The sequence below is a fragment of the Schistocerca cancellata genome, chromosome 6 (genome assembly GCF_023864275.1).
Source record: "Schistocerca cancellata isolate TAMUIC-IGC-003103 chromosome 6, iqSchCanc2.1, whole genome shotgun sequence".
NCBI lineage: Eukaryota > Metazoa > Arthropoda > Insecta > Orthoptera > Acrididae > Schistocerca > Schistocerca cancellata.
In genome coordinates, this window is record NC_064631.1 from 358194111 (window position 1) to 358207942 (window position 13832).

General features: G+C 44.7%; 1 protein-coding gene across 3 annotated transcripts in view; it reads left to right on the forward strand.

Moving 5' to 3' along the window:
* LOC126191410 (hemicentin-2-like) overlaps nucleotides 1–13832 on the forward strand; it is a 1933978-nt gene that overhangs the window by 1877491 nt on the left and 42655 nt on the right. For all 3 annotated transcript variants that reach the window (XM_049932279.1, XM_049932278.1, XM_049932280.1), the window contains one exon: nucleotides 2420–2633. In XM_049932279.1, the coding sequence (XP_049788236.1) occupies nucleotides 2420–2633 (214 nt within the window). The remainder of the gene's footprint in view (nucleotides 1–2419; nucleotides 2634–13832) is intronic.

Below are 13832 nucleotides of genomic sequence, written 5' to 3' on the forward strand. Positions count from 1 at the left end.
ACTTGTAATTTCACTGTTATCTACGGGAGGAGGAGGAGGAGGAGATTAGTGTTTAACGTCCCGTCGACAACGAGGTCATTAGAGACGGAGCGCAAGCTCGGGTTAGGGAAGGACGGGGAAGGAAATCGGCCGTGCCCTTTCAAAGGAACCATCCCGGCATTTGCCTGAAAGGATTTAGGGAAATCACGGAAAACCTAAATCAGGATGGCCGGAGACGGGATTGAACCGTCGTCCTCCCGAATACGAGTCCAGTGTGCTAACCACTGCGCCACCCCGCTCGGTTATCTACGGGAGACAGAATGAATTTGTTTCACTGTTAAGAACCAGTGAAGTCAGTCAAATGAAGTAAACCATAAAAATGAAATGATAGGCATGCCAGATGACATCTACTACATGGCTTCATTTCATTACCGACAAAAACTGAACTCCCTGACAGATTAAAGATGTGAAATGGATCGGGACTTGATCCCAGAACCTGTCTTTTCGCGGAAAATATACACGAAATACAAGGTTCCGTGTTTCTGTTCCGATCAGACACAAAATTTTAATCATCTAAGTAGTTTCAAAACAGCGCACACTGGGCTGCAGAGATAATTCAAAACGATTAAGTGAATTTGTTGTGTACATGAACTAGATAAATTTGAGTGGAATATTGCAGGTAGTCTTAGACACGATTTTATAACCCGGTGGCCATTGTAATGAAAAATATGTTGGTTGCTTTTATAGTTCTTGGTTGTTATATCGTTACCTCTCTGTTAAACTGAGCTTCAGTCCTAAAGAAATAGTATGTTACCATGTTAACAAAACACGTAAACCGTTCAGTCTACAGGGTCAGTCATGAGGAAACATACATGCTTTGACGAGTGATAGTATTGGTGATTCTGAACGAAAAACTTCACATGGACATTTGCCCTATCCTGAATGGTGGTTCCAAGATGAACAGCTTTAATATCAGTTACGTAAGTTGTTACTGAATAACTCTAAAACTTCGGCCTTGAGCGAAAACGTGTCGCAGTACACAGTTAACATACATCAAATTTCCTACAAAAAGAGTCTTACTTCTTTTTTCTCTAGGGCTAATAGTTGGCGTGAAGGAAGTGAGAGAATATAGAAAATCTCGCGCGACGCGCATGCTCTCTTGTGTAAGTAACTTCTGTAGGCCTGTTTGATATATATTATTAATGGTGACCCTGTCTGTGTTTATGCAGTAACTGCATTTATTACAATGGATTAATGATATAATCACGCCTTGTAGGGCCAAAATGACGCTACAAAAACGTTTGTCCTCCTACGCTTAGTTTCACGAATGTGCAAGCATTTGCATTATGATTGAATGACATATTGAGGTTTGGGTCGATCTAGGGGTTTACTCTGTTTGTGGAGTTGTTGAGGCGACCGCTCATGACAAGTGTTCGAGTCACGGTTCGACACAAATTTTCATTCGTCGCAAGTAGCTGACGGTAATACACGGTCACAATATGCGAACCCATTCCACAATTTGAGGTAGTTTCCCGACATGATAGATTGCTCAAATCGTTCGCCTCGAATTCTTTTACAGTAATGTGGTACGTTGTAAACAATGAAAATGTACTGTGTTGTGACTTGGCAAGACAGCCAAGCCACTATGAGGAAGCCGCAAGGCACGCGTTTAAGCTCACGCAGGCTGGCGTGAGGTCTGGAACAGTTAAGGGAATTTATAGTAGCAAAGAACGTAAGTAACTACTGGAATACTTAACTTTACTTCATAATTGGTGAACATCGGTCTGACGGTACATGCATCACAAGATAAATAGCAAATGATAATGGCGCCTTGCTAGGTCGTAGCAAATGACGTAGCTGAAGGCTATGCTAACTATCGTCTCGGCAAATGAGAGCGTAATTTGTCAGTGAACCATCGCTAGCAAAGTCGGCTGTACAACTGGGGCGAGTGCTAGGAAGTGTCTCTAGACCTGCCGTGTGGCGGCGCTCGGTCTGCAATCACTGAAAGTGGCGATACGCGGGTCCGACGTATACTAACGGACCGCGGCCGATTTAAAGGCTACCACCAAGCAAGTATCGTGTCTGGCGGTGACACCACATACTGAATGATACAGAAGTAAGATAGCAGTGTATATTTAACCTTTTCTATACCGGAAACCAGCCGGAATAGAGCATATATCCATACGAGGTTTTTTTATTTAGAATCACCAATACAGTCACTATTCCTTAATCAGCTTGCGTATTCCTAAAATAAGAAAAAAAAGCTGTTCCAAGCAATGTTATATTTAACAGTCATACCTCTATCTTCCTGATATTCTCAACAATGGTGCCCAGACAGCAGTGGCGTGGCATACGTTTCAGATTTTGCTGTTATAGCATTTTTCATGCCAATCCCTGGAGCCTGTGTGACGGCAGCGGAAACCGCGTGGTATGTCCGCAGAGCCCGACGCCGCCGCAGTACGTGTTCTGGTACCACAACGACCGCATGATCAACTACGACACGGCGCGCGGCGGCATCTCGGTGGACACGGAGCCTGGGCCGAAGACGCAGAGCCGGCTCACCATCCGGAACGCGCACGACTCCGACTCCGGCAACTACACGTGCAGCGCCTCCAACACGGAGCCCGCCTCCATCTTCGTCTTTGTGTCCGAAGGTGAGTACTGCAGCGCAACGCAATCCGCACCGCATCCGCCCTTACCTCCCCGCTGCCGGCCACTGACGGGGTATCCTGCGCTTCGCGGCGGCGAGTTACAACTACTAGACATTTATACTTCCGTGATCTCCTGACTTCCATTACTTCTTACTTTCAGTTTCGTTCCGAGTATTAGTTACTGAAATACATTCAGTTATTTTTATCGATAAATCTGGAACGGAATCTGTACACCCTTATCATGCCAACGAACAAGTTGTTCGTATAAATAAACAGCAATTTATCACACGTAAAACTCCGACCCTACATTCTGTACCCAAAAATCTTCTCCCACTGACATTCTATACCACCTCATGAAGCTGCCACAACTGCCAATAAACACTCCTGGAAATTGAAATAAGAACACCGTGAATTCATTGTCCCTGGAAGAGGAAACTTTATTGACACATTCCTGGGGTCAGATACATCACATGATCACACTGACAGAACCACAGGCACATAGACACAGGCAACAGAGCATGCACAATGTCGGCACTAGTACAGTGTATATCCACCTTTCGCAGCAATGCAGGCTGCTATTCTCCCATGGAGACGATCGTAGAGATGCTGGATGTAGTCCTGTGGAACGGCTTGCCAAGCCATTTCCACCTGGCGCCTCAGTTGGACCAGCGTTCGTGCTGGACGTGCAGACCGCGTGAGACGACGCTTCATCCAGTCCCAAACATGCTCAATGGGGGACAGATCCGGAGATCTTGCTGGCCAGGGTAGTTGACTTACACCTTCTAGAGCACGTTGGGTGGCACGGGATACATGCGGACGTGCATTGTCCTGTTGGAACAGCAAGTTCCCTTGCCGGTCTAGGAATGGTAGAACGATGGGTTCGATGACGGTTTGGATGTACCGTGCACTATTCAGTGTCCCCTCGACGATCACCAGTGGTGTACGGCCAGTGTAGGAGATCGCTCCCCACACCATGATGCCGGGTGTTGGCCCTGTGTGCCTCGGTCGTATGCAGTCCTGATTGTGGCGCTCACCTGCACGGCGCCAAACACGCATACGACCATCATTGGCACCAAGGCAGAAGCGACTCTCATCGCTGAGGACGACACGTCTCCATTCGTCCCTCCATTCACGCCTGTCGCGACACCACTGGAGGCGGGCTGCACGATGTTGGGGCGTGAGCGGAAGACGGCCTAACGGTGTGCGGGACCGTAGCCCAGCTTCATGGAGACGGTTGCGAATGGTCTTCGCCGATACCCCAGGAACAACAGTGTCCCTAATTTGCTGGGAAGTGGCGGTGCGGTCCCCTACGGCACTGCGTAGGATCCTACGGTCTTGGCGTGCATCCGTGCGTCGCTGCGGTCCGGTCCCAGGTCGACGGGCACGTGCACCTTCCGCCGACCACTGGCGACAACATCGATGTACTGTGGAGACCTCACGCCCCACGTGTTGAGCAATTCGGCGGTACGTCCACCCGGCCTCCCGCATGCCCACTATACGCCCTCGCTCAAAGTCCGTCAACTGCACATACGGTTCACGTCCACGCTGTCGCGGCATGCTACCAGTGTTAAAGACTGCGATGGAGCTCCGTATGCCACGGCAAACTGGCTGACACTGACGGCGGCGGTGCACAAATGCTGCGCAGCTAGCGCCATTCGACGGCCAACACCGCGGTTCCTGGTGTGTCCGCTGTGCCGTGCGTGTGATCATTGCTTGTACAGCCCTCTCGCAGTGTCCGGAGCAAGTATGGTGGGTCTGACACACCAGTGTCAATGTGTTCTTTTTTCCATTTCCAGGAGTGTACCTCAATTACATCTCCCATAAACTGTGGTCCCAATACCCTATAGCCCATCTCTTCCTTGAGAACACTGGTCTGGTACCGCGCCTCTGTCAGTATGTACCGTTTTCCCTCCATCTATTGCATTAATTGGCTTTACTCAGCGTATTACCTATCGCCTGCCTCTCCCATATCACAGTCTGATCTATTAAATCGACCCATTTTTTCAATCATGACGTACAAACCATGAAGGTTCAAAGTCATCCTTTCCTTGCCAAGCTGGAGTTCCTTTCGTCCCGTCATTTCTCGTATAACATACTCCCAAGAATGCTCAGCGGATAGGAGGAAACAGGACATTGAAGACCTCTACGAGGGGGAGGACTTACCTGATGATGTGGTAGGAGTAGGACAGGAGTCGATGGGGAAGAGATGCTCATGTATTAGAATCAGGATTTAGAAGAGCTCTCGAATAGTAAAATCAAATAATAGGGAAGGGATAGACAGCATTTCATCGGCATTTCTAAAACAATTGGGGTAAGCGGCAACAAAACAACTATTCACGTTGGTGCGCAGATTGTATGAGCCTGGCGATGTACCATCGGTCTTTCAGAAAAATATTTTCCACTCAGTTCCGAAGATAGTAAGCACAGACAAACGCAAGAATTATCGTACAATCTGCTTAACTGCTCATGCATCCAAGCTGCTGACAAGAATAATATACAGAAGAATGGAAAAGAGAATTAAGGATCTGTTAGATGACGATCAGTTTGATTATAGGAAAGGAAAATGCACCAGGGAGGCAGTGATGACGTTGCGGTTGATAATGGAAGCAAGAATGAGGAAAAATCAAGACACGTTCATAGGATTCGTCGCCCTGAAAAACAACGTAAAACAATGTAAAATGGTGCAAGATGTTCGGAATTCTGAGAAAAATGGGGTTAAGCTATAGAGAAAGGTGGATAATAGACAATATGTACAAGGACCAAGAGGAAAGAATAACACGGGAAGACCAAGAACGAAGCGCTAAAACTAGAAAGGATGTAACACAGGGATGTAGTCTTCCCGCCCTACTGTTCAATCTGTACGTCGAAGAATCAATGACGGAAATAAAAGATGGTTTCAAGTCTGGGGTTAAAATTCTAGGTAATAGGATATTGTTAAGACTAGCTGATGACATTGCTATCCTAAGTGAAAGTGAAGATTAATTACAGGATCTGTTGAATAGAATGAACAGTATAATGAATAGGGAATATGAATTTTGAGTAAATCGAAGAAAATAAAAAAGAATTGAAGTTGTAGAAGTGAGAAGAACGGGAGCCTTAACATGAGGACTGGTGGTCACAAAGTAGATGAAATTTAGGAATTGTGCTACCTAGGCAACAAAATAACCCATAAGGAGTAAAGAGGCCATAAAAAGCACACTATTACTGGAAAAACGAACATTCCTGGCCAAGAGATATTTACTAGTATGAAACACAGGTCTTAAGGTGAGGAAGAAATTTCTGGGGTTGTTCATTTGGAGCACAGCATTGTGTAGTGTGAGACATGAACTGTGGCAAAACCAGAACAGAAGAGAATAGAAGCATCTGAGATGTCGTGCTGCAGAAGAATGTTGAAAATTAGGTGGAATGATAAGGTGAGTAATGAGGAGGTTCTGCATAGAATCGGCGAGAAAACGCTGACAAGATGAAGGGACAGGATATTAGAAACTGTTAAGACATCGGGGACTAACTTACATGGTACTAGAGGGAGCTGTAGAAGGTAAAAATTGAAGTGGGAGACAGAGATTGGGATAATCCAGCAAATAGTTGAGGACATTGGTTGCAAGTTACTCTGAGGTTGGCGCAAGAGAGGAACTCGTGACGGATCGCGTGGAACCAGTATCACCACCATCGTGTTGTAAACTTCTCCATCTATCTTTTCCTTAATGTTTAAATCATAATGTGTATATTCAAGTTTCAGCGGTGGTTTTTGCACTGTCAATCTCCCCACAGTAGGGTAAATGTTAATAACTGTTAAAAAATTAGAACAGTGGTTTACTACCCAATTCGGTATATTCCTAATCTGAGGATCCTCGAAAAAGCAAAGAATCTTTTTACAACATTTTTTTAATCTCCCTATTTCCAACGTATAGCTGACGCTACGGACATATGCGGTATTGCCTTAAAACAGGTTGATGTTGTGAAGAGAGTGCATTCTCTCGCAGAATGTGATTTATGGACGGGGTGAGTTTGCTAAGTGGGAATTAACTGCAGCAAACTAACCCTGATTTCTCTAACAATCTCATCTTCAACAGATACTTAGCTATTTCGTAACCTTTTGTCTACCAATTTCTTCTTCATTTAGTGCCTCTGAATTTAAATTGGCTTCTATGGTAATTTCTGCTGGAAATATTTCAGTGGCTCCGGGACAACTGAGAAGTTCTTATTTAAATATTTACGAACTTGTCTGCGGTGTTCTACGTTATTAAGTGTTAATTGTTCATTTTCATTCGTGAAACAGGGTTTTTGGAACTGATAGGCATTTATATTTGTCCTAAATGTATTATAAAAGGCCACGGTGCTGTTCTATATCGAGCATTCTTCAGTTTCTTGGAGTTCACTCTTCAGATGGTGTCTTTCAGTTCGTCTAATTAATTTTGAATCTTCTTTCCTATTGCCAAGTACGTGACATGCGATCTGAAGTGATTCCTTGATTCCAAAATCTTGTCTCGAGATTTTACTGTCTGTTCACAGTCTTCCTTGCGGAAAGGGTGTTGTTCGGTCTTTGTAAACGAATTTGGTTCTTTGGGCAGTTTTACTTAACATGTGTTTAATGTGTTTTTAGCATGGTGCTTGCGTTTTGTTGAGTTCGTTTACTATTAACAGTGACTGGATTGTACTAGTATGAGGTTTACGAATTACAGGCATCCTTTTGTCGAATTTTGGGGCTTTAAATTTATTTTCATTCCGGGTTAGGTGGAGGTGTCTGTCAGTATTTGCACCTGTGTATGCTTGAACGTTTAAAATCTGCTCGTGATGTAGATATGAGTTTATGATAGGATCAATTCGGAATTTACCTGTTAGGAGATGGAAATGTTTTTCTTTGTGTTCTTAGCTTTATTTTTTCAAAAGATTCACATAATTTTGGGGTATAATTTATACACCATTTCACTATACTATGTCATTTTGATTGGTCCACTTGTACTTAGAGACGTCACCAGTCGCTTTCCTGAATTTCCTCTCTATGAATTGATTTTCACTTGACCTTGTGAAATTTTGGAGATTATTTTTTTCACCACCTCCTATCAGGACTTATTTAATTTTCCTGGGTTTCTTTTATTTTTTTGGTTTACCGTCATGTGTGTGGTAATGACTGTGTACGTTTTATTCGCACATTTCAAGGAAATGTCCATTAATTTGTGATCTACAGGCTTTTCTAAGATTATGGAACTAAGCACTTTTTTTGAAACTGAGAATGCAACCCCGATTACCCCCCCCCCCTCCCACACACACAAACTCCATTAGGGTGTATTTTTAAGGGTCCTTTGTCCTTTTCTCTGTCTAACATTTCAAACAGCTAGTAATTTCCAGATTCCGTGGTGTTCTGATCCTGCAAATGTAGTTCCTTGCATGTCTAAAATTTTAATTTCTTGTCCTTTAAGCGTTTAGTGCTTTTTTTTAGTGAATTGTTGTTCATAGTGCCAAACAAAGTTTTGATTTTGTGCTTGAGTTGCCAGTTCATCCCTGTTTCCTCTTATTTGCGATATAGTGACCCTCTAGTCCACGGGACGGTAGAGGATTTTTTTCCCTCCCGGGGTAAGTTAGTGATTACTAAAGCGCTCAATTGTTTCACTTGGAATTAGAGGGCTGAGATCGTAAAAAAAACTCAGTGGCAATGGCTGGACGTTAGTACCTGGGTTTTAAGCTCCAGCCGACCACCTTGCTACTTAATTCAAGATAGATGGAGTGTGGATTTTGCTAAGCGAGAAATGGCTTTTGGCATACTGAGATGCATTCTGTCCATGTTTCTATAGTTGAGTCCTTCGCCATTACCCTAGCAACGGGATCTCACAGGGCTCTATCAAAAGAGCCAGGTGAACCCTGTCCGTGTTTCTTTCTTAAACGAGATGATAATCCTCCCTTCCCTCCTTCCGCATCTCCTGCACGATAAGACTCCAGGCTAGAGTTCTTCTCGTATCAACTTGTTGTCTATAGCAAGGTTGCAATGCCAGAAGATTGTAACGAAATGCAGGAATACTTGTAGAGGAGCGATGAATGGTGGACGTCAACGCACACAAAAATTGAAGATTAAACAGGCCAAGAGGTCCATTAATTACACTATTCAGGATAAAACTCTGGAAATTGTTAATAACCGTTAACGTATGAGTAGCCTTTCGCAACGACCTGAAATCTTATGACCACATCAAACCGGCTGCAGGAATAGCAGATGGCAAGCTACGATTCTCTGGCTGAATCCTAAGGAAATATAATTTATCTGCTAAAGAAGTAGTTTTACAAAACTCTCGTTCGTCCGATTCGAGAATATTGCTTTTTATACTGTGCCCATTACAGCTGAAAATAATAAAAAAGATAAATGAAATTCTACGAAGAGCTGTGCACAAATCTGCGAGAGCGTTAGGAGATATCAATTTTCAATAGCCAGCGTTACAAGAGAGGCGTTGTGTGTGACACATTTACTGTCCAAGTTTCGAAGGTGACATGATAAGAACAGCTATGCAGCATATTACCTTCTCCCTCTAGCATCTCCCGAAATGACCACGTCGAGGAAATCAAAGACATTAGGCTCAAACGGGGGCTTTTCGACAGTCATTCCTTCTACACATATTTAGCGAATACAAAAGGAAAATGGAGAAAGGGAGGGTACGGATGCCATTTTCTCGCACGATATCCTACGAACCATGGATGGAAGGGGACTGGAATATTCAACATTACTAGATTTATGGGAAACGTTTGACACAGAGCTCCACTGCTCACTGTTAACAACTTTTAAGCATACGAAATAGATTCTCTGATTTTTGACGGTCTCGATGACATTCTAAGTAATACAAGCAAGCACGTTTTCGTGGATGGTGAGAGATCATCAGAGACAGGTATTGACAGCTATCACGGGGAAAAGTGACATGAACGCTCTTGTTGTTTATACACGTGAACTATCTGACATATTGGTTTGGAGCAATCTGCGACTGTATGCCGATAGCAATATAGTGTCCGGAAAAATGACGTCGTTGATTTAATTTAGGGAGAAAGTGGGGATACAAAATGACTTCAACAGGATTACTTTTGGTGTGATGAATGGCAGTTTGCTGTAAACGTAGAAAAATGTAAGTTGATGCAGATGAGTAGAAAAACAATCGTATAACGTTGGAATACAGTATTGGAATTGTGCTGCTTGAGACAGTCACATCTATTAAATACATCATCGTAACGTAGCAAAGCGATATGGAACGAACACTTAATGTCGGTATCATGTAAGGCGAATGGTCGACTTCCGTTTATTGGGAGAATTCTAGAAAGTGTAGCTCATCTGTAAGGGACACGGCGTGCAGGACCCTTGAGCAACCATTCTTCAATACTGCAATAATATTTGGCATGCTGACTACGCCAGATAAAACAAAGACATAGAAGCAATTTTTTACCCATAGGCTCGATCGACACGCTTTTATTGCGGAAATGTCGGGTTGACTCAAATGAGAATCCCTGCGAGGAAGAAGACGATCTTTTCATGAAAAACCTTGAGAAAGTTTAGATATCCAACATATGCGACACACTGCAGAATGATTCTAATGCCACCAACGGAAATCTCGTGTAAGGACTACGAAGACAAGAGAAATCAGGACTCGTACGCAAGCACCAAGACAGTCGTCTTTCTCCTACACCATTTGCGAGTGGAACAAGAAAGGGAATGAATAACAGTAGTAAAAAGTACCCTCCGCCATGATGGTCTGCAGTGTATGTACACCGAGCTGACAGTAGCCATGGGACAGCGATGATGGTAGTATCGCGTCCACAAGGTACAAAAGGGCAGTGCATTGGTGGGGCTGTCATTTATACTCAGGAGAATCATGTGAAAAGGTTTCCGACGTGATTGGACGTGATTGTGGTAGCACGATGGAAATTAACACACTTTGAACGAGGAATGGGCTTGGAGCTAGGCGCATGGGAGATTCCATCTCGGAAATCGTTAGAGAATCCATTATTCCGCAGTATCAACCGTGTGCCACGAGTGCCAAATTTCAGACATTGCCTCTCCAAACCGAAAGATGCGGCATATTGAAGTAGAGTTGTCGGTGCTAACAGACAAGAAACACTGAGTGAAATAACTGTAGAAATAAATGTGGGACGTACGAGGAAATTTGGCGTTAATGTGCTGTTGCAGCACTCAACCAATGTGAGTGCCTTTGACAACAGCACATCGCCTGCAGCGCCTCTGCTGCGCTCGTGAATATATCGGTTCCACCCTAGACGACTAGGAAATCACCGAGCTAGGAGGCGCGGTGGTTAGCACACTGGACTCGCATTAGGTAGAAGGACGGTTCAAAGCCGATTTAGGTTTTCCGTGATTTCGCTAAATCGCTTCAGGCAATTGCCGGGATGGTTCCTTTGAAAGGGCACTGTGACTTTCTTTCCCATCCTTCCGTAATGCGATGGGACCGATGACCTTGCTGTTTGGTCCCCTTTCACAACCAACCGACCATCCAACTGGGAAACCGTGGCCTGGTCATATGATCCCCGATATCAGTTGATAAGAGCTGAAGATAGGGTTCGAGTGCGGCGCAGACTCCACGAAGTTGGAATCGAGTTGTCAACAAGGCTCTGTGCCAGATGATGGCTCCATAGTGGTGTTAGCTGTGTTTACATGGAGTTGACACAGGCCTCTGGTCCAACTGAACCGATCATTGACTGCAAATAGCTATTTTCAGCTACATGGAGACCATCTGCAGCCATTCATGGACTTCATATTCCCAACAAGGATGGAATTTTAATGAATGACGATGAGCCAATTCAGTGGGTTACAATTGTTCGCTATTGGTGTGAAGAACATTGTGGACGGTTAGGGCGAATGATATGGGCACCCAGACCGCGCAACATGAGTTCCACCAAACATTTGTGGGATATAATCCAGAGGAATATAATAATTCCAATCCCAAAGAAAGCAGATGCTGACAGATGTGAATATTAGCGAACAATCAGTTTAATAAGTCATGGATGCAAAATACTAACGCGAATTCTTTACAGAAGAATGAAAAATCTGGTAGAAGCCGACCTCGGGGAAGATCAGTTTGGATTCCGTAGAAATATTGGAACACGTGAGGCAATACTGACCCTACGAGTTACCTTAGAAGCTAGATTAAGGAAAGGCAAACCTACGTTTCTGCATTTGTAGACTTAGAGAAAGCTTTTGACAATGTTGACTGGAGTACTCTCTTTCAAATTCTGAAGGTTGCAGGGGTAAAATACAGGGAGCGAAAGGCTATTTACAATTTGTACAGAAACGAGATGGCAGTTATAAGGGTCGATGCGTATGAAAGGGAAGCATTGGTTGGGAAGGGAGTGAGACAAGGTTGTAGCCTCTCCCCGATGTCATTCAATCTGTATATTGAGCAAGCAGTGAAGAAAACAAAAGAAAAATTCGGAGTAGGTATTAAAATCCATGGAGAACAAATAAAAACTTTGAGGTTCGCCGATGACATTGTAATTCTGTCAGAGACAGCAAAGGACTTTGAAGAGCAGTTGAACGGAATGGACGGTGTCTTGAAAGGAGGATATAAGATGAACATGAACAAAAGCAAAACGAGGATAATGGAATGTAGTCGAATTAAGTCGGGTGCTGCTGAGGGAATTAGATTAGGAAATGAAACACAGTAGTAAAGGAGTTTTGCTATTTGGGGAGCAAAATAACTGATGATGGTCAATGTAGAGAGGATATAAAATGTAGACTGGCAATGGCAAGGAAAGCGTTTCTGAAGAAGAGAAATTTGTTAACATCGAGTATAGATTTAAGTGTCTGGAAGTCGTTTCTGAAAGTATTTGTATGGAGTGTAGCCATGTATGGAAGTGAAACATGGACGATCAATAGTTTGGACAGGAAGAGAATAGAAGCTTTCGAAATGTGGTGCTACAGAAGAATGCTGAAGATTAGATGGGTAGATCATATAACTAATGAAGAGGTATTGAATAGAATTGGGGATAAGAGAAGTTTGTGGCACAACTTGACTAGAAGAAGGGATCGGTTGGTAGGACATGTTCTGAGGCATCAACGGATCACCAGTTTAATATTGGAGGGCAGCGTGGAGGGTAAAAATCGTAGAGGGAGACCAAGAGATGAATACAATAAACAGATACAGAAGCATGGAGAGCTGCATCAAACCAGTCTCAGGACTGAAGACCACAACGACAATCGAGAGGTTGATTCGTACGCAAATTCCTGCACTGGCAACACGTGTATCCACGACTTTTGTCACTTCAGTGTATGTAGATGTAAATCTAGATAGCGATATCGTACTTTTTGCGTCACGCACCGTAAGGTAGCCTTTAGAGTCCTTGTGTTGACGTGTGTGTGTGTGTGTGTGTGTGTGTGTGTGTGTGTGTGTGTGTATGTATCAGGATGCCCCCATCTTGCTGTCTATTCCCGGCACCTTGAGCGAGGTGTGTGGGTGCGCGAGGACCGCCGTGGGTCCAGCAAGCCGGCTTTCGTAATCAATAGCCCGGTCAGCGCAGTGAAGCGGCGGTTGATCCCCGTAGTGGCGTGCCGTGCCGTGACCTGCCTCTCCCAGCGAGGGCAGCCGCGCGGCCGCCGTCACTGCTGGGTGGCAGAGTTCGCCGCAACTCGCGACGCCCTCCGGCCGTATCGGCCCGCGGACCGCCACTGCCGGCAAGTTTCCAGAGAACCGGCGCCGCACCGGGTCAGCCCCGGGTCTGCGGTTTCGCTGGCCGGCCTGCGGTGAGCTCAAGTGGCCAGCCGCACGCCGCCCGCTGCTTTGGATACACGTCGCGCCAGTTTCGCTCACCGCCGACCTCATTCACCGGTTGCGAACTGTGTGGTCCGCGCCGTCTCTGTGGAGCTTGCCGCTACCTGGACGCTGAAAGCGGGCCAAAGTTACTCTTGCTAGTCTCGCGCATCTGGTTGTATAATGAGTCACGTTGTGGACAATCTGTGAAGGTACGGGAGGCAAATGGATCATTTACCGCGTTAATTAGAAATACAGTGGTGGAAAGAAACCACAACACCAACAAATAATTAATGCAGAGTAATGAAATTTCGGGAATACATTTGTCTAGGTAACACATTTCGTACATTAGTAACCGGTGTAACCACCAGAAAGTTGCATGCAAGTATGCAAACATGTGTGGATTGTGTTGTGCAGGTGTTGCACGTCAGCTTGTGGGATGAAGTTCCGTGCCTGTTACACTTGGTTGGTCAAT